Here is a 21,992-nt window from a genome sequence, read left to right as displayed (position 1 = left end):
GTATGAATATTTTCTGAAGGCACTGTAACATAAAAAATACAGAAATACAGCCGGTATGATGTAAATAGTCCGGGTGGATATTTGATTAATTGTTCAACAGTCTTATGGCTTAGGGTAGAAGCTGTCCAGGAGCCTTTTGGACCTAGACTTGGAGCTCCAGTACCACTTGCCGTGCGGTAGCAGAGAAAACAGTCTATGACTTGGGTGACTGGAGTCTTAAACAATTTTTTGGGCCTTCCTCAGACATCGCCTAGTATATACAGTGCCTTGCAAAAGTATTCACCCCCTTGGCATTTTTCCTATTTTGCTGCCTTACAACCTGGAATTAAAATAGATTTTTTTTGGTGGGGGGGGGTTGTATGATTTGATTTACACAACGTGCCTACCACTTTGAAGATGCAACATATTTTTTATTGTGAAACAAACAAGCAATAATACAAAAAAAGAAAACTTGAGCGTGCATATTTATTCACCCCCCAAAGTCAATACTTTGTGGAGACACCTTTTGCAGCAATTACAGCTGCAAGTCTCTTAGGATATGTCTCTATAACCTTGGCACATCTAGCCACTGGGATTTTTGCCCATTCTTCAAGGCAAAACTTCTCCAGCTCCTTCAAGTTGGATGGGTTCCTGCTGGTGTACAGCAATCTTTAAGTCATACCACAGATTCTCAATTGAATTGAGGTCTGGGCTTTGACTAGGCCATTCCAAGACATTTAAATATTCCCCCTTAAACCACTCAAGTGTTGCTTTAGCAGTATGCATCGGGTCATTGTCCTGATGGAAGGTGAACCTCCGTCTCAATCACAAATCTCTGGAAGACTAAAACAGGTTTCCCTCAAGAATTTTCCTGTATTTAGCTCCATCCATCATACGTTAAATTCTGACCAGCTTCCCAGTCCCTGCCCTGATGGTGTTCTCAGGGTGTTCTCATGGTGATGAGAGTGTTGGGTTTGTGCCAGACATAGCGTTTTCCTTGATGGCCAAAAAACTCAATTTTAGTCTCATCTGACCAGAGTACCTTCTTCCATATGTTTAGGGAGGCTCCCACATGCCTTTTGGCAAAAACCAAATGTTTTTGCTTATTTTTTTCTTTAAGCAATGTCTTTTTTATGGCCACTCTTCCGTAAAGCCCAGTTCTGTAGTGTACGGCTTAAAGTGGTCCTATGGACAGATACTCCAATCTCCGCTGTGGAGCTTTGCAGCTCCTTCAGGGTTCTCTTTAGTCTCTTTGTTCCCTCTGTGATTAATGCCCTCCTTGTCTGGTCCGTAAGTTTTGGTGGGCGGCCCTCTCTTGGCAGGTTTGTTGTGGTGCCATATTCTGTCCATTTTTTAATAATGGATTTAATGGTTTCGGATATTTTTTTAGAACCCAACCCTGATCTGTACTTCTCTACAACTTTGTCCCTGACCTGTTTGGAGAACTCCTTGGTCTTCATGGTGCCGCTTGCTTGGTGGTGTTGCAGACTCTGGGGCCTTTCAGAACAGGTGTATATATACTGATTTCATGTGACACATCATGTGACACTTAGATTGCACACAGGTGGACATTATTTAATTAATTATGTGACTTCTGAAGGTAATTGTTTTCACCAGATCTTATTTAGGGGCTTCATAGCAAAGGGGGTGAAAACATATGCACGCACCACTTTTCCGTTTTTAATTTTTTACATTTTTTGAAACAAGTTATTTTTTTCATTTCACTTCACCAATTTGGACTATTTTGTGTATGTCCATTACATGAAATCCAAATAAAAATCCATTTAAATTACAGGTTGTAATGCAACAAAATAGGAAAAACGCCAAGGGGGGGAATACTTTTGCAAGGCACTGTAGGTCCTGGATGACAGGAAGCTTGGCCCCAGTGATGTACTGGGCCATATGCACTACCCTCTGTTAGGCCTTGCAGTTGGATGCCGAGCAGTTTCCATACCAGGCGGTGATGCAACCGGTAAGGATGTTCTCGATGGTGCAGCTGTATAACTTTGAGGATCTGGGGACGCAACTACAGGGTTTTCTTTCTCTCCTTCTAAAAAGGAGACTGGGACACCAGGTGTGTGATTTCTCAGGCCAATCAGTGACATGAATTGATCAATTACCTACCAGGTATGGAGAAGGAAAATAAAACAACAAAACAGCAGCTCTGTAGGGCCAAGGGCCTGAGGTTGAATAAGCCTGATCTAGCAGGACCCAGGCGGAGCAGAGCTGAACTGACCAGTCTTCCAGTAGCACTCTGTCCTCCCTCATTGAGCCACAGGTCAGGCACCATGGCGGACAGGTAGGGTCTCCACACCCCCGGGACAATCAGGGGCCCCTGACTGATCGGAAACACCCGGGGACAGAAGAACACATAGGGGAGCACTGAGCTATGTGCTTCAACACAGCTTGTACAGGCTCCCTAAACACCGTGTTTTGTTGATTTTAAATAAGCTCTTTTGGTTTGCATAATATTGAGTTTTTATTGCATATATCTTGTGTTTTTGAGCCATGGATTTACAGATTGACTGACATGTTTTTGGCTTGGCTAACTAGCTAGCTATCAGGCTAATATTTTTGTTTGAAAAATGCATCTGAACACAGTACTGCCTTTTTTGTTTCACCTGGCTGCCAATTCCTGATCTTCTGAGGACATAATTTGAGGAGTTGCCTGAAGTGTGAGAGGAATGGGAGATGGAGCAATACAGCAGTGCTGAGGCAGAGCGCTCATAGTGAGGAAGACTGGCTACTATTTGTATTATTTGTATTGCTTTTAAATCTTTTAATGAATTTGTATTTTATTAACACTTTGTCCTAGCTAGCTATTTGTGTTGGTAGCTATCAAGTGAACACAATGATCACAACAATACAAAGCAAAGACGCTTTTTTGAAGTTTGAAGGTAGGCCTTGAAATACATCCACAGGTACACCTCCAATTGACTCAAATGATGTCAATTAGCCTATCAGAAGCTTCTAAAGCCATGACATAATTTTCTGGAATTGTCCAAGCTGTTTAAAGGCACAGTTAACTTAGTGTATGTAAACTTCTGACCCACTGGAATTGTGATACAGTGAATTATAAGTGAAATAATCTGTCTGTAAACAATTGTTGGAAAAATTACTTGTGTCATACACAAAGTAGATGTCCTAACCGACTTGCCAAACTATAGTATGTTAACAAGAAATTTGTGGAGTGGTTGAAAAATGAGTTTTAATGACTCCAACCTAAGTGTATGTAAACGTCCGACTTCAACTGTACACATATCTTTTTTTATATTTATATTTCCTTTATTACCCTCCAACCCTACCACCACTCCCCAATTGGAGCAAACTAGTGAACAACAACGCTTAGGCCTGTATTTCCAGCTTATACATAAAATATACATTTTATGGACACAGTCTATTTTACAATAGTTTAAGTTTGTTTGTTTTTAACTCGTCTTCCTCTACCCTCAACCTCTCCCATATATTTATGATTTCTATTTGCCATATCTTTCAAACTGTGCTTGTTAATGTTGTAAATGACCATTATAGCTGGAAACGGCAGATTTTTTAATAGAATACCTACATAGGCGTACAGAGGCCAATTATCAGCAACCACCACTTCTGTGTTCCAATGGCACGGTGTGTTAGCTAATCCAAGTTTATCATTTTAAATGGCTAATTGATCATTAGAAAACCCTTTTGCAATTATGTTAGGACAGCTGAAAACTGTTGTGCTGATTAAGGAATTAATAAAACTGGCCTTCTTTAGACTAGTTGAGTATCTGGAGCATCAGAATTTGTGGGTTCGATTACAGGCTCAAAATGGCCAGAAACAAAGACTTTCTTCTGAATCTCGACAGTCTATTCTTGTTCTGAGAAATGAAGGCTATTCCGTGTGAGAAATTGCCAAGAATCTGAAGATCTTGTACAAAGCTGTGTACTACTTCCTTCACAGAACAGCGCAAACTGTCTCTAACCAGAATAGAAAGAGGAGTGGGAGGCCCCGGTGCACAACTGAGCAAGAGGACAAGTACATTAGTGTCTAGTTTGACAGACGCCTCACAAGTCCTCAGACGCCTCACAAGTCCTCAACAGACGCCTCACAACAGACGCCTCACAAGTCCTCAACTGATAGCTTCATTAAGTAGTACCCGCAAAACACCAGTCTCAACATCAACAGTGAAGAGGCGACTCCAGGATGCTGGCCTTCTAGGCAGAGTTGCAAAGAAATAGCCAAATCTCAGACTGGCCAATAAAAAGAAAATATTAAGATGGGCAAAAGAACACAGACAATGGACAGAGGAACTCTGCCTAGAAGGCCAGCATCCCAGAGTCGCCTCTTCACTGTTGACGTTGAGACTGGTGTTTTGCCGGTACTGTTAGCTAACACAATGTGCCATTGTAACACAGGAGTGTTGGTTGCTGATAATGGGCCTCTGCACGCCTACAGTATGTAGATATTCCATTTAAAAAAATGTCCAGCTACAATAGTCATTTACAACATTAACAATGTATACACTGTATTTCTGATCAAATTGATGTTATTTTAATGTACAAAATAATGTGCTTTTCTTTCAAAAACCAGGACATTTCTAAGTGACCCCAAACTTTTGAACGGTATTGTATATTTCTGAAAACTTTTACTTCACTACACTTAAGTATCAAAATTAAATGCAATTATAACAATTTTCTTTAACCAGTTATGGTCTTTAATGCAGGGCCGACAGATAAGTTCCTTACTTTTTCCCCTTTCCATTTTCCTCTTCCATTTTTGCGGTCATGCTGCAATTAGTTGGTTGTAATTTGGGGTAGAGAACACATTTTCATATGTTTTAGTTAGCTACATCATTGACATAACTCCACCAGTCGTATTTATGATATAATTTACAAAGATTATACTTTTTATATATATATTTTTTTAGCAATTACTATATTTGAGTTTAACCACAATATTTGTTGTATTATTTGTTCTCTTTTCTGGTGGATTAAATTTAAATTGCAACCAACTTTCTATGGCTTGTTGTAAAATAGTGATATTTGGGAGATGATTTCCTTTTCAAATAACTGAAAGTGAGAGGTTGTAATCTGAATAAAGGAAAAAAGGCCTTTCTTGAACATAGGGTGAGACACTTACTAATTTGCTAGTGAATCAGTTCGGATTTAAGCATTATTTTTGTATGACAGAAGCCTTTAGTGAGAGGTCTAATGCTTCAATATTTCATCATTTCTGCCCTCCGAATTCATATATTCCAAAATAAATAGGCCCATTTAATTGTCTAGCTTGCTGTTCCAAATAAAATTTAATATTTTTCTTAGCATATAATTTTTTAAAAACTGTTCACTAGTTGTAGGCAAGACCATAAACAAATAGCTGAACTGGGATATGACTAAAGAGTTAAATCAGGGTGATTTTTTAACATAAATAAAAGGTATTTACCTTTCCATGGTAGCAAGATCTTAATCATTTTTGCTAACTTTCTATTAAAATGTATTGGAGTGAGATCATTTATTTATTTATGGATATGTATACCGAGTATGTCCACATCCCCGTCAGACCATTTTGTTGGTAAACTACATGGTAAAGTAAAAGTTGTATTTTTTGTGATCCAATACGTAATATAGTACACTTATCATAATTTGGTTGTAATCCAGATAGGTGAGAAAAATTATCCAGATCCTCTGAGGCTGTGGAGGGATCCAAGTTGTGGATTTAAAAGAAAACATGAATCATCAGCGTACAATGACACCTTTGTTTTTATGCCCTCTATTTCTAATCCCTTGATATTATTGTTGGGTCTGATTTTAATATCTAACATTTTGATAACCAAAATAAATAGATATTCTGATAGTGGACAACCTCGTTTTACTCCTCTTGACAGTTTAAAACTTTCTGAGAAGAAGCCATTATTTACTATTTTAATCCTAGGTTTACTATACATGATTTTAACCCATTTTATAAGAGAATCTCCAAAATTGAAATGTTATATATAATGTTATATATAAACTCCAGTCGTACTTTATCAAAAGCCTTTTCAAAGTCCGCTATGAATAGCAGGCCTGGTTTCCCAGATTTTTCATCCCCTGGCCTGTATTGGTTGACCTGTCATGATATATTGCTTGTTTGTTTTTTGCTCTTGAAGCACTTTGAGATTCCATGAAAGCGCTATAAAAATTTTCTGTAAAAAAATTTCTGGAAGTTGCTTTGTATAAAATTTGCTAAGTGCCACATATTATGTTGTAGTAAAACAGCAGCTGTTCTAACAAACTCACTGCCATGTGACTTGAAGATGTTCCACAGATCATGGCCATGCGCAATGTGATTGGCTGGTCCTCACAGGGTAGGCAGAAACCCCTCATGTCTGCACTAATTACACTTGGAACCACAAAACACCCCTTGTTCTCATTATTTACACGGTTAACTTAAGGATCATTATTTACAAGATCAACTTAAGGATCATTATTTACACGGTTAACTTAAGGATCATTATTTACAAGGTTAACTTAAGGATCATTATTTACAAGGTTAACTTAAGGATCATTATTTACATGGTTAACTTAAGGATTATTATTTACAAGGTTAACTTAAGGATCATTATTTACAAGGTTAACTTAAGGATCATTATTTACAAGGTTAACTTAAGGATCATTATTTACAAGGTAAACTTAAGGATCATTATTTACACGGTTAACTTAAGGATCGGTGTTCCGCTAGCGGTACACCTTCCGGTGAAACTGGAGGGCGAGCAATTCAAATAAATAATCATAAATATTATGGATTTTAAACATTTAGGTAAATATAAGTGTCTTATATCGGCTGAAAGCTTAAATTCTTGTTAATCTAACTGCACTGTCCGATTTACAGTAGCTATTACAGCGAAAACATGCCATGTGATTGTTTGAGGATGGCGCCCCACATAAATATTTTTCCACCGGCACAGGTTTCATATATTCACATATAACGATTAAATATTCACTTACTTTTTGAAAATCTTCCTCATTTACATCCCACCAAGTATGTTGTGAAAAAATAAGCATTTCTCATTCTTCGGTCTACTTGACATTTCCACTTCTACATTTTGAAAGTTCACTAGGAAAACAGAAAACACATGATGTAAAAAAAAACGTAGTTGTTCCTGCCCATTGAAGCTGTGCACAAGGCTTCTGCTTCTTTTTTTAACACCAAGAACACATTTGTTTGACAAGGCTGTCACATTTGTTTGACAGCACACCCAACCCAAAACATCTTCCCGCGGCCATGGAAGGAGGAAACACAGAGGTGGAGGAGCAGAGTGCACGTCACTCTGATATGCAAAACAGTCAGAACCGCACCGAGTGCTTCAACCTTTCACCTTCGACCCAATGCGTGATCAGCAGAGGTCATGGCAGGGGACAGAAGCCGAAGTTTGCGAGCAGTTTAACTGCCTAAACAGAGCCAGATGGCCATGGTCTGGTTAGGTGACTGGTCCAGGTGATGATAAACTCCCGCAGTAGCTTCTACAGAACAGCTCACAGAAACATGTGCAGTTAACATCTAGATCTCTATTCTATTCTAAGCTCATCTATAGATTAACGGCAATATGAAGCACCAGTGGTATACTAAAAAACCAGGAGACCTTTGGAAGGAGTGTCTACCCATGCATTGATGAGTTGCAGCTTCATGGGTAAGGCCTTCTCCCACTGGGCTCCCTCGATAGCAGGTCACACTGCCTAGATGGATGTCGAGAAACACAGTGGCTGGAGTCACAACAACCACAGGTAGGTACTCCCATTGAGAAACCAAAACCAACCAATGCTGATTATGATATTTCTTATTTGTCTTTAATTTATCCAGGAAAACTCCATTGATGTTGAAAACCTGTTGAATCTGCTCACCTATTTTGGAACGGTTGTTTTCCAGTAAGTCCTCCAGACCAATGGTTGTCCAGAAGCTGGCGTCCCATTTTTATGTGGGGCAGTATGTCCAGTTACACACCAGAGTACATACAGTCTCCTCCAGGTTTAATCAGTCTGATACAAGGCATTTCCATCTAAAAGGATCCATGAGCACCAACATGTGAAGTTCACAGGAGCATATCAAATTGGGCATCAAATGTAAGTGAAGAAAAAATTAAGACATAGATACATTTTTGATCTTAAACATTTAGCATAATTAAAGGCATTGATTTTTGGATAAACAGAAGGAAAATGGGTTTTAAAAAACATCTAGTAGAAAAGTATTAAAAGGTATCAGAAATACATTAAAAAATTATAATGTTGATGTAACGACCCCTGACAACACATATTTAGTTTGGGAGAAATTGTTTACCTTCTTTAAGTTTTACAAAATATAGCATTGTGCCTTGTAATTCCATTGCCAAAAACCCACATATCTAAGATATTTTCTAATTTTATAGTGATTTTACTGATATAAATTTTGTTTATGAATTATTAAGCACACCTCCTCCCCCCTGCCTAAAGCAGGCCCGTTCTGTTACCCCTCTTCCTTCCCCGTCGGATTCCATCATGACCACAACTGTTGTGCCCGTGTCCAAGTCATCAACTCCCTCCTGCCCACAGATCTAGCCAACTACTCTAATATTGGCACCATTGTCACTCACGTTGGATTTAACGACATTCGCTTTCGGCAATCTGAGGAACTGAAGAAGAACTACAACATTCTCATGAACACCCTTGTTTGCACAGGGAAGAGAACAGTCCTCTCTGGCCCCCTGCCGTGCTAGAGAAGGGGTTCGGAACGTTACAGCCGCCTCACTGCCCTAAACATGTTCCTAAAGAAACTCTGCAAATGTCTCCTTTTGTGACAATTTTGACTTGCTGTGGTAGCAACCGACACTCTTTAAAAGAGATGTGATTCACCCTAACCGCAGGGATTCCAGGATTATCTCCATCAACATAGTGAACTGCTTAAGAGACTGACGGTCTAGGTCTGGTAGCGTTCCGGTCCTCCCTGTCATAATAAGCAACAGAGGACATGGAAATCATATTAAATCCCAGAGAAATAGAAGTGCAATAAAGGTAAGTAACCTAATCTATGTTCCTTTAAATGTTACCTCCGAGTCCAAAATTATCATATGCACATAGAATTTAATTCCACTGTTTGCACTGAAACTGTCTGCCTTAGGAAGAAGCCCACTGTGGGCAGCCCACTCAGTACCATTGACTCAAATGTAAATGTCACTGACATGTATGCCTTAGATCAGCCTCTCAGAATAGCACTAAAAACAAACAAACAACCCAAAAAATGGCCAATATTAACATATGTAGCCTGAGAAACAAGGTTCATGAAATTGACAATTTATTAACATTAGAAAGCATTCATATTCTGGTCATCTCTGGAACGCACGTAGATAATTAATTTGATGATGTAGTAGTAGCTATACATGGTTATAGAATATATACAGGAAAGGTAGAAATGGAAATGGAGGAGGTGTTGCCATGTAGGTCCAGAGTCATATTTATGTTAGGCTGAGAGAGGACCTCATGTCAGATGATGTGGAAGTAATATGGTTACAGGTTCATCTGCCTCACCTATTCCTATTCTCATAGGAAGTTGCTATAGACCACCAAGTGCTAAAAGTCTGTATTTGGACTATATGTGTGAAATGTTGGATAATGTATGTGATATCAACAGAGGTATATTTTCTGGGTGACCTAAATATTGACTGGTTGTCATCAGGCTGCCCACTCACAAATAAGCTCCAAGCTGTAACCACTGCCTGCAATCTGGTCCAAGTCATCAGTCAACCTACCCGGGTATTTACAAACAGAACAGGAACTAAATCATCCACATGTATTGATCACATCTACACTAATGTTGCAGAAATGTACTCTAAAGCAGTATCCACACCCATTAGATGTAGTGAAAATAATAGAATAGCCATATCTAGGAAAAAAGTTCCAAAGACTGGACCTAAAATTGGGTATAAACAATCATACAAGAGGTTTTGTAATGATTCCTATGTTGAAGATGTGAAAAATGTGTATTGGTCTGATGTGTGTAATGAGGAACATCCGGACACTGCACTTGAAGCATTTACAGTATGAAACGGCTTCTTCCGGTTACTGATAGGCATGCGCCCATCAAGGAACTGACTGTTAGAACCGCCAAATCCCCATGGATAGATGATGAATTGAAAAACTGTATGGCTGAGAGGGATGAGGCAAAGGGTATAGCAAATAAGTCTGACAACACAGCAGACTGGCAATTGAGAAATAATGTAACTAAACTTAACAAAACGAAGAAGAAACTATACTATGGAACAAAGATAAATGATATAAAGAATGACAGTAAAAAGCTCTGGAGTACTTTAAATGAAATTCTAGGCAAGAAAGCAAACTCAGCTCCATCTTTCATTGAGGCAGATGGCTTGTTCATAACAAAACCCTTTGATATTGCCAACCACATTAACTTTTTTGTTAACAAGATTAGCAAACTTAGGTTTGACATGTAAACAACAAATGCTGAGCCTTAATATTCATGCATAATGGACCAAATAATGAAAGACAAGTACTGTAGTTTTGAGTTCCAGAAAGTGGGTGTGGAAGAGAAACACATTGTTGCTATCTATAAATACGGACAAACCACCTGGTACAGACAATCTGGATGGTCAATTACTGAGGTTGGTAGCGGAACACATTGTGACTCCTGTTTGCCACATATTCAATTTAAGCCTGGAAGACAGTGTGTGCCCTCAGACATGGAGGCAAAGGTCATTCCGCTACCCAAGAATAGCAGAGCACCCTTTAATGGTTCAAACAGCCGACTAATCAGCCTCTTACAAGTGCTTAACAAACTTTTGGAAAAATTGTGCTTCATCAAATACAAAGTTATTTTAAAGAAAACAAATTAACAGACTTTCAGCATGTTTATAGGGAACAGCACTCAACATGCTCAGCACTGACACAAATGACTGATGATTGGCTGAAAGAAATTGATAGCAAGAAGATTGAGACTGTTTTGTTAGACTTCAGTGCAGCTTTTGATGTCATTGATCGTAACCTATTGCTGAAAAAACATAGGCGTTATAGATTTGCATCCTCTGCCTTATTATGGATTGATAGTTACCTATCAAATAGAACACAGAGGGTTTTTGTTAATGGAAGCATCTCTCATGCAAATTCCGTTCAGTGTGGTGTACTGCAGGGCAGCCGGCTAGGGCCATTGTTTTTCTGTTTTTACAATTGACCTTCCTCTGAATGTGACTAAAGCATGTGTGTCTATGTACGCTGACGACTTAACAGTATACAAGTCAGCTGCAACAGTAAAATCAATAACTGAGACAATTAACATACCTCCAGTCAGTTTTATAATGGGTAACTAGCAATAGGCTGGTGCTACTGATCTCAAAAATGAAAGCATAATTTTTGAGACAAACACTCGCTCAACGCTAAACCTTGTCTGTTCAAGCAGTTGGCACACAGTTCGGACACTCATCAGTACAACACAAGACAGAGGTCTCTTCACAGTCCCCAGGTCCAGAAAAGAGGCTGGGAAATGCACACTATTAAATAGAGTCATGACTACATGGAGCTCTGCCATTCCAGGTAACTCAAGCTAGCAATAAAACCAGTTTCAAAAAACAGATAGAAGAACACCTTACTGCACAAAGGTGGACTGTGAAGAAACAGACATTTTATATATCTTGTATTTTAATTTGGACTGTACTATGTTTTAGACCTAGATATTGTGTGTATGTACTGATATGCAGGCTGTGTGTGATGTTTTAAATGTATGTATTTCAGTCCATGACTAATAATATTATGTACTATATATTATGCTGTGTTTCATGTGGACCCCAGTAAGAGTAGCTGATGCTTTTGCTACATCTAATAGAGGGATCCTAATAAATACCAAAATGACGTAACGGAATTACCAAAATTTCAGTAGCATCTCGCACCCTACACTGTGACTGGCATCACAAAGTGTGTGTTTGTCTTTCATTAGGATTACACCATACAGTTACGGCAAAATACAATTTGCTCTTAACGACTTTTTTATACATATTAAATCGCTTACCTGTAACGGAATTACTGCAACTGAATTGCCTACAATGGGAAATTGTTGTAGTCACAAACAGGGGTTGGAACCAAAATTATTTTCCACTCGTTTTGTTCTGAATAGAACCATTATGTTTTTCATTCCATTCCACTGTTCTGACCAGAAACAAATAAGATCTGAACAGGTTCGGACCAAAGTTTTCACCCATAATTTGTTTAAATATATTGTTTTAAATAGAGTACTGATCATAAGTTTGGACACACATACTCATTCAAGGGTTTTTCTTTATTTTTATTATTTTCTACATTGTAGAATAATAGTGAAGACATCAAAACTATGAAATAACACATATGGAATCATGTAGTAACTACAAAAGTGTTAAACAAATCAAAATATATTTTATATATCACACCATCACACCTCCTCCTCCATGCTTCATGCTGGGAACCACACATGCGGAGATTATCCGTTCACCTACTCTGCACCTCACAAAGACACGGCAGTTGGAACCAAAAATCTCAAATTTGAACTCATCAGACCAAAGGACAGATTTCCACTGGTCTAATGTCCATTGCTCATGTTTCTTGGCCCAAGCAAGTCTCTTCTTATTATTGGTGTCCTTTAGTAGTGGTTTCTTTGCAGAAATTCGACTGTGAAGGCTTGATTCACGCAGTCTCCTCTGAACAGTTGATGTTGAGATGTGTCTGTTACTTGAAATCTGTGACGCATTTCCTTGGGCTGCAATTTCTGAAGCTGGTAACTCAAATGAACTTGTCCTCCCTCTTCAGCAGAGGTAACTCTGGGTCTTCCATTCCTGTGGCGGTCCTCATGAGAGCCAGTTTCATCATAGTGCTTGATGATTTTTGCGACTGCACTTGAAGAAACATTCAAAGTTCTTGAAATTTTCCGGACTGACTGATCTTCACGTCTTAAATGATGGACTGTCATTTCTCTTTGCTTATTTGAGCTGTTCTTGCCACAATATGGACTTGGTCTTTTACCAAATAGAGCTATCTTCTGTATACAACCCCTACAACACAACTGATTGGCTCAAACACATTAAGAAGGAAAGAAATTCCACAAATTAACTTTTAACAAGGCACACCTTTTAATTGAAATGCATTCCAGGTGACTACCTCATGAAGCTAGTTGAGAGAATGCCAAGAGTGTGCAAAGCTGTCATCAAGGCAAAGGGTGGCTACTTTGAAGAATCTGAAATATAAAATATATTTTGATTTGTTTAACACTTTTTTGGTTACTACATGATTCCATGAAACTATGTTATTTCATAGTTTGGATGTCTTCACTATTATTCTACAATGTAGAAAATAATAAAAATAAAGAAAAACCCTTGAATGAGTAGGTGCGTCCAAACGTTTGACTGGTACTATATATATATATATATATATATATATATATATATATATATATATACATACAGTACCAGTGAAACGTTTGGACGCACCTACTCATTCAAGGGTTTTTCTTTATTTTTATTATTTTCTACATTGTAGAATAATATATATATATATATATATATATTTGTATATATTTTCCTTTATTATTTTCCTCTAACGCTATCACCCCTCCCCTAATTGGACAACAACACTTAGGCTTCTACTTCCCGCTTATACATACTATATACATTTTACCGACACAGTATATTTTACATTAGTTATCTTTTCTGTGTTTTTAGTCCCTACCCGCAACCCCTCCGATATACAGTGCATTCGGAAAGTATTCAGACCCCTTCCCTTTTTCCACATTTTGTTATATTACAGCCTTATTCTAAAATGGATTAAAGAAAATGTTTTCCTCATCAATCTACACACAATACACAATAATGACAAAGCTACAACAGGTTTTAAGACATTTTTAAAAAATGTATTAAAAATAAAAAACATATCTTATTTACATAAGTATTCAGACCCATTGCTATGAGACTCGAAATTGAGCTCAGGTACATCCTGTTTCCATTGTTTATCCAAAAAATGGCTGCAGCATTGAAGGTCCCCAAAAACACACTATCCTCCATCATTCTTGAATGGATTATGTTTGGAACCCCCAAGACTCTTCCTAGAGCTGGCCGCCCAGCTAAACCTGAGCAATCGGGGGAGAAGAGCCTTGATCAGGGAGGTGACCAAGAACCCGATGGTCACTCTGACAGAGCTCCTCAGTGAAATGGGACAACCTTCCAGAAGGACAACCATCTCTGCAGCACTCCACCAATCAGGCCTTTATGGTAGAGTGGCCAGACAGAAGTCACTCCTCAGTAAAAAGCACATGACAGCCTGCTTCGAGTTTGCCAAAAGGCACCTAAAGGACTCTCAGACCATGAGAAACAAGATTCTCTGGTCTGATGAAACCAAGATTGAACTCTTTGTCCTGAATGCCAAGCATCACGTCTGGAGGAAACCTGGCACCATCCCCACAGCATGGGTGGCAGCATCATGCTGTGGGGATGTTTTTCAGTGGCAGGGAGTGGGAGACTAGTCAGGATCAAGGGAAAGATGAATGGAGGAAAGACTGAGGCGAAGGTTTACCTTCCAACAGGACAACAACCCTAAGCACACAGGCAAGACAACGGAGGAGTGGCTTCGGGACAAGTCTCTTAATGTCATTGAGTGGCCCAGCCAGAGCCCGGCCTTGAACCTGAACATCTCTGGAGAGACCTGAAAATAGCTGTGCAGTGACGCTTCCCATCCAACCTGACAGAGCTTGAGAGGATCTGCAGAGAATAATGGGCGAAACTCTCCAAAAACAGGTGTGCCAAGCTTGTAGCGTCATACCCAAGAAGACTCAAGGCTGTAATCGCTGCCAAAGGTGCTTCAACAAAGTACTGAATAAAGGGTCTGAATACTTATGGAAATATGATATTTCCTGTTATTTCTTTTTATACATTTGCAAAAATGTCCAAAAACCTGTTTTGCTTTGAGGTTTTGTGTGCAGATTGATGAGGGGGAAAAATGATTAAATACATTTTAGAATAAGGCTGTAATGTAACAAAATGTGGAAAAAGTCAAGGGGTCTGAATACTTTCTGAATGCATTGTATCTCTGAACACCATGTAGTTTTGATTTCTTTTGACATATATTTTTCCACTGTGCTGTGATGTTTCACAAAAGTTCTGAACCTTTCTATTCTCATAGTTTCTACAGATTGTTACTGAAATTTAAAAAAAATCCTAAGAGTATTATTATACACTGCTCAAAAAAATAAAGGGAACACTTAAACAACACAATGTAACTCCAAGTCAATCACACTTCTGTGAAATCAAACTGTCCACTTAGGAAGCAACACTGATTGACAATAAATTTCACATGCTGTTGTGCAAATGGAAGAGACAACAGGTGGAAATTATAGGCAATTAGCAAGACACCCCCAATAAAGAAGTGGTTCTGCAGGTGGGGACCACAGACCACTTCTCAGTTCCTGTGCTTCCTGGCTGATGTTTTGGTCACTTTTGAATGTTGGCGGTGCTTTCACTCTAGTGGTAGCATGAGACGGAGTCTACAACCCACACAAGTGGCTCAGGTAGTGCAGCTCATCTAGGATGGCACATCAATGCGAGCTGTGGCAAGAAGGTTTGCTGTGTCTGTCAGCGTAGGGTCCAGAGCATGGAGGCGCTACCAGGAGACAGGCCAGTACATCAGGAGACGTGGAGGAGGCCGTGGGAGGGCAACAACCCAGCAGCAGGACCGCTACCATCGCCTTTGTGCAAGGAGGAGCAGGAGAAGCACTGCCAGAGCCCTGCAAAATGACCTCCAGCAGGCCACAAATGTGCATGTGTCTGCTCAAACGGTCAGAAACAGACTCCATGAGGGTGGTATGAGGGCCCGACGTCCACAGGTGGGGGTTGTGCTTACAGCCCAACACCGTGCAGGACGTTTGACATTTGCCAGAGAACACCAAGATTGGCAAATTCGCCACTGGCGCCCTGTGCTCTTCACAGATTAAAGCAGGGCCGCCACCTCATCAGGAGCCTGCCCAGGCATTGTAGGGAGGTCATACAGGCACGTGGAGGCCACACACACTACTGTGCCTCATTTTGACTTGTTTTAATGACATTACATCAAAGTTGGATCAGCCTGTAGTGTGGTTTTCCACTTTAATTTTGAGTGTGACTCCAAATCCAGACCTCTATGGGTTGATAAATTGGATTTCCATTGATTATTTTTGTGTGATTTTGTTGTCAACACATTCAACTATGTAAAGAAAAAAGTATTTAATAAGATTATTTCTTTCATTCAGATCTAGGATGTGTTGTTTAAGTGTTCTCTTTATTTTTTTGAGCAGTATATTATTGATCGATTGACTATGGAAAAAATTGCCCAAAATGCCAAATTACGTAATTAACCGGTTCCCATGCTTTTAAAATAACAATTCTGTTCCATAACAGTATAGATCCATTTCGTTTCCAGTTCGGGTTCTGTTACTCAAATAATGTAGTTATTTTCCGGTTCTGTTCCCTGAACCGGTTCCTGCCCTTGGTCGCAAACCACAGTTGGGTCACCTGTTACTGTCCTACCCTCTACTGGCATACTGTTATGTTCAGCTCATAACTGTTTTCTTTCTCTTTCTGTTGTCTGGAGGTCAAATCAACAACCCCAACAACGTCTTGACAACCCCTCCCTCCCTATTTTCCTGTCTCTCTCTCTCTGCCTTTTTCACTTCAATTCAATTCAATTCGCTTTATTCTCTCACTCTCCAGTTAATGTCACCTCTCCCAACTCTTAATGATACCTACTCATGATACCCCTCTCTTTCCATTTACTGTAACCAACATCCTCAACCACTTAGCACCGACCGACACTGGACGTCCATGGACGTTGAAAAGTAGTTACAATTTGGTTCGTTCACCCTGGCCTTTGATGTTAACGTCCACCTATGGACCGGACCAAATCTGAACCTACCATAGACGTATGTTTCTTAAGTTTGGATAGCACAGTACAGTGAGTAGAGCACAGTTGAGTACAGTCCAATACAATACTGTAAAGAAAAGTAGTGTTGTACAGTAGAGTATATTGTACCGTACAGAACTATACTCTACAGTAGTGTACTCTACTGCACTGTACTGAATTCTACTATACTCTATTGTACTGCACTGTGATGTCCAAACTTGTGAAATTATATCCATAATTATGCATTTCTTGGTAGTACAGATCAGGGACCATGATGTCATTTTGTTACCATAATTTCATTACCGGGTGTAAATCCACTTCACTTACTGTAGTTCAATAACCCAAAAAATTATAATAATCAAAACTCAAGGTGTGATGTCATAGCTGACACCCAATTCTTAATGCAGACATCTTTGAATCTTAATTTGGAGTAGATGTTTGACAGAGTTTTGAGAAAATGAAAAACTGAGGGATATTTTACCGTAATTCTGTTACCTAAGTTTGCATCTGCACAGTTCTTCCACAAAATGAGTTTTTGTACATTTTTCAGTGGAAATTGTTAAAAGTAGTCATTGTGCCTAGAGTTGTATGGTCTGTTAAACTTTGAAATCAACGATTTTTGTTTTTGGCACTTTGATTCAGTGAAAAAACGGAATCAAAGTGTAATTCTGTTATGGTGGAATTGCCCTGCACACACTGTCTGGTTAAAATACACACACACTCGCACGCACACACCCACACCATCATTTAGACACACATACAGAGTACACCCTCCCCAATAATCAACCAAACCCACTGCCAAAATCCATCCTACCCCACTCTCCTCCTGTTCTATAGCTCACCTGGCCAGAGAACCTGTGTCCTTCCAGGACAGGAAGTCAAGAAGGTCCAGAAAGTGGGCGGCGTCACACCAGCAGGTCTCTCTCATGTTCTGACCAAAGAATTAAGGGTAGGGAGGAAATTACATTAAAATGTCAGGGCAATAAACAAACATCACTTAGGAAAACTAGCCAATCAGCAGAGTCCACCAATAAAACTGTCTGTTGACTTATAATGGGTGACCTCTAACCTCTGACTGCTCTCAGCCAGAGCAGCTTGGGAGGCTGCATCTCTGATGACATCACGCCTCCAACCCTGCCCAGGACCCTGTGGCCGGTGCTGGTGATGCATCCTTCCACATCACCGCATTCCACTCAGTCTCACCTACACACAGGGCAACAGAGAAGGAGGAGACATTTTGACCAAGACTTTCGAGTTGAAAAAATTGCACTCAATAAAACTGCCTGAGCATTCAACAGTGTTAGTGCGGGTATCCATCTACTTTTCACCACTCTCTCACTCACCATCATGGTTGACGGCTACAGGGTGAAAATTCTGGTTCAGGACCACAATAGAACATGTGGCATCAAAACCCACCCCTCAGACCTGGCTCCTCTGCACTCCCTGGGTCACCCTCTGTCACATGAATATGGTGTTCGAAACATGTTGTTATCATGACACAAGGCGAGACCCAGATGCAGACACAGGAGGCAGATGGTTGGAGTCTTACAATATTTATTAATCCAATAGGGGAAGGCAAGAGAATGGTCGTAGACAGGTAAAAGGGTCAAAACCAGTTCAGAGTCCAAAAGGTGCCGAAGGGCAGTTGTTTATGCTTTGGTTTTGTATTGCTGCTGAATATAAGGACACCATTTTGCAAAACGGCAATAAGTATTCATAAAGGCCTTGGAGTTAAGCGTCATACTAATCTACGCCAATAATGACAGAAATTCCTAGAGAATGCATCCCTTTGCAGAGCACTTAAGTCATACCTACACATTCTCAAATAGCCTGAACACTAGTCTGATTAATCATACCTACCAGGGAAACATCTAAAGTACAAACCGCACTGACAACGTGTAGAGAAAGTTCAATGTAATTATATTGTACTGTACGATTTTGCACACAAATGTCTCCGGCTGTATACCAATGAATTGTGTATTAGTGTGATTAATCAGACTATCCTAACACCTACATAATGGTCTGAGTGAGGCTCCCAGATGGTGACAGGCTCCTCTGCAGTAGTCTTCATCAATCCCTCCCTGGTGACCAGAGCAGCTCTCACTCTGGCTGTCCCCACGTCCACACCCACATAGTACCACTCTACTGGGCCTGACTCAACCATGAACAACACCTGCCGGATAGAGAGGAATCATTAACGAGATCATTAACAAGAGATCACTGGTGAAGAAGGTTACTAGGGTAAGTCTGGATCTGTTTTTTATTGGTTGTGGTCCCAAACATTTAATTAAAACATATAAACATATGTAGAGACTCATTGATAGAGTGTAAAAATACCAAAACTATAGCACTATGGTGAGTGATCACATTTTGTTGTGTGGAATTTCAACCATCATTTCGGTCTCCGTTCAGTCTGCTGCATTTGACAATTTATTGTGCAGGACACGACTCTCTAAACATTTGATTTAAACAGGGACAACATGACGGGAAACTTCAACTTTTTGAAACATTTCTTTACGTCGAAGTTCAAAATTTATGTTGATAACTTCCACGACAACTTTCTGATTTCCAACGGAATGCATTAGTGGCCAAAAAGGGTACGTTGTTGTGGTCTCGCATACCAAGGCATGTGTGTATTCATTCAGACGATTCTGTTGCGAAACGTTTCTTAAACGGAAGTAAAAGAAACAAAACGGGGAGGGACTTAACTGAATTGTCCAATACAAAATCTTGTTTTAATTACACCCCAGCCCAGAGAGGTTTCTCTTTGGTTTGGTCAGCTTCGTAAACAGTGAGTTTGCGACACTGGCAGCTCATTATCCAACACACACAAATCTGAAATTACATTAGCCCACTAAATGTACTGAATTTAAAGACTAGGTCAAATGCTCTATTTTGAAATTCGATACATAGTTCCCTCTCCTCACAAGGAACAAATTTGCCTCAGGGACCCATAAGGTCTGCCATGATGGATTTTTTATTTATTTTGTTAAAACGCTACTCTTCTGGCACCAAATGACTGATCTGGACAAAACTTCACGTGTCATCTATGCACAAAAGTCTCTCAACGACAATATTTTACAGACTAGTACCTAAAATAACATGGCCGCCCGCTGTTGACCAATAAACACTCACGTGGGCGTGGTCTGGCTCACAATGCATATAAATCCGTCAAGGATATTCATATTGTAACAATTTGGTACACATGTTGCAAACACTGTTAAGACTCAATATGTCTTAATCTGTTTGACTCAGAGTGCTGACATTTGGCATACATGCTCAGGGACACGAGTCTAGCTAACCCACACGCTATCTCAGACACCACTTGCCTGATTTTGACAAAACATGGGTGAATGACGCATCTTGCCATAGAGAATCCTCATTTACAACAGGACACGGATTGGCCCAAGGGGGGCATTGCATATTTCGTGGGGGGGCGACATGTTTATTGTTGCCTTATTTTAAAGTGAGGATGTCAGGAAACGAATCTATATGTATAAAAAATGCACTGCCAAGATTAGACCTTCAAATGGTATTGACCTCAATTGATAAAAAGGCGTACACTTCTTAGAAATAGGTGATAATAACATAGATAAGTCAGGGTCATTAGAGTCTAACACAGATTTTTTTTTAAACATTCAGTCAGAATTGCAAGACAATCCTATTGACCCTGCCAAAACTACAAGGGCGAACACAGTATCTTACTATTGTGTTATTTTCTTAGAAAGTATAAACACTTAAAGCCAAGGGGAAACAGAGAAGCAGTGTACAGTTAGCAGGCTGTGTTTGGGCCATACATGAATAGAGGGGAGAGAGAATAGAGGAGGGAGAGGATGGAGGAAAACATAGCAGCAGGACAGGAAGAAACAGATGGTTGTTAACAAACACTGTAGACATGTTTAACATACACACACGAGTGAGTGAGTGAGTGGGTAATCTAACTTTCCTCTATTTATGAACAACAAATGCAAAGGGCACTGTCCTCATTTTGGATAGAGCACAGATAGGAAGAGTGTGTTTTCATGGGCTAAGGATCCATCACTTTCCAACAAAGGACAGCTTATGTCAGCTGGGTCTGGGTCTAAACTCTTGATTACGCCTCATGTCCAGATGCATCAAACTCTTTGCATTCCGGCGGAAGTCATTCATTGTCAATGAAGCAGTCCGCAACGCTACGTTGGGGGTGCCGCAATAGGCTGTGGTGCATTCTGTGTACCGCATTAATTCAATATTTTCAACTCGTGGGTTGCTTTACCGTGCGGTGGTACAAACGGAAGTACAGTCACCGACTCTAACAAGATAGCTTTTAGCTACTGTAGTTGAAAAGCGAAGCACATGTGCGTCAAGTACGGAAAATGTGGACTAGACATCCAGCAAAACAAAACGCATATGCAACTGGTGGACATCGGAAAATAGAGACCTCCATGCAGTGGAAGCAGCTGGCTGAGCCAGGGGGAAGAAGATGGTGTTATCTAGAGGTTACCCATCAGGCCACTGAACAGGAAGCAGGGACAGAGGAACAGGAAGTATGGCCAGGTCAGCTGTAGGCTGATGGGAAAATTCCCAGTTACAGTAATAAACACAGGAGCGTGCTGGGGGATATGTGTAAACCTATTTTATCTTCAGCAAAGAGACCAATCTCGAGTCTTACTAACTCCATACAGAGAATGCAGGTGTGTGTTTTTCTTTTTTGGCTTATGTGTGTTTGATCTGTCCCTGTGACTGTGTGCATGACTGTGGTATTGGAACATTGTTGTTTAATCCATTTGTTGTTATTATCATTATCGTGACAGGAGGAACAGACTTTCCAAAATATTCCAATCTGGAATTCCAACAGCAGGTGTCAATACCTCCAAATGGTGGTTGTTGTTCTGTTGTCAAGGCAACCTGAAGACAAGAGTGTCATCTCAGGGTTGATCTCACGGCAAGGACAGAGCACAGAGACAATACCAGTGATATCAGTCCAAGAGTTTGCTAGAGACTGAGGAGCAACGCTGAGGCCCATAGAGCTCTACTGGAACTGGAAGGAGTTTCTCCACACATTGCATATTACAGACAGATCATAAGACATATTTCCATCTATTCAGGGAAATAATGAAAAACCTAGTTAGAGAGTTTACATTCAGTAATGC

The 21,992-nt window shown here is 39.9% G+C and overlaps 1 protein-coding gene across 2 annotated transcripts; it reads right to left on the bottom strand.

Annotated features, from left to right (window-relative positions):
• Positions 1-2,000: 2,000 nt before the first annotated feature.
• LOC115169535 (FGGY carbohydrate kinase domain-containing protein-like) lies at positions 2,001-21,155 on the bottom strand. Of its 2 annotated transcripts, XR_003870880.1 has the most exons (4): positions 18,875-21,155; positions 17,930-18,063; positions 17,703-17,791; positions 2,001-2,318 (listed from the first exon to the last, which is right to left on the bottom strand). XR_003870880.1 is itself a non-coding variant. In XM_029725240.1 (2 exons), exons 1-2 carry the CDS (start codon positions 17,786-17,788, stop codon positions 2,096-2,098), a joined length of 309 nt encoding a protein of 102 aa, XP_029581100.1. In that variant the 5' UTR covers positions 17,789-17,946; the 3' UTR covers positions 2,001-2,095. The 2 variants fall into 2 exon arrangements, 1 of the variants encoding a protein (XP_029581100.1); XM_029725240.1 differs by lacking the exon at positions 18,875-21,155 and having other exon boundaries at positions 17,703-17,946.
• Between the last annotated feature and the right edge of the window lie 837 nt (positions 21,156-21,992).

Source organism: Salmo trutta, chromosome 31 (genome assembly GCF_901001165.1).
Source record: "Salmo trutta chromosome 31, fSalTru1.1, whole genome shotgun sequence".
NCBI lineage: Eukaryota > Metazoa > Chordata > Actinopteri > Salmoniformes > Salmonidae > Salmo > Salmo trutta.
The sequence above is the reverse complement of the archived record's forward strand: the minus strand, read 5'-3'. Positions and strand labels throughout refer to the sequence as shown.

Bases quoted from the DNA above. Each gene is read 5' to 3' on its own strand.
- LOC115169535 (XM_029725240.1), bottom strand. From the start codon at position 17,788: ATGAGAGAGACCTGCTGGTGTGACGCCGCCCACTTTCTGGACCTTCTT. The intron at 2,319-17,702 runs GTGAGCTATAGA...GTTTCCGATCAG, and splicing joins GACACAGGTTCTCTGGCCAG to TCAGGGGCCCCTGATTGTCC.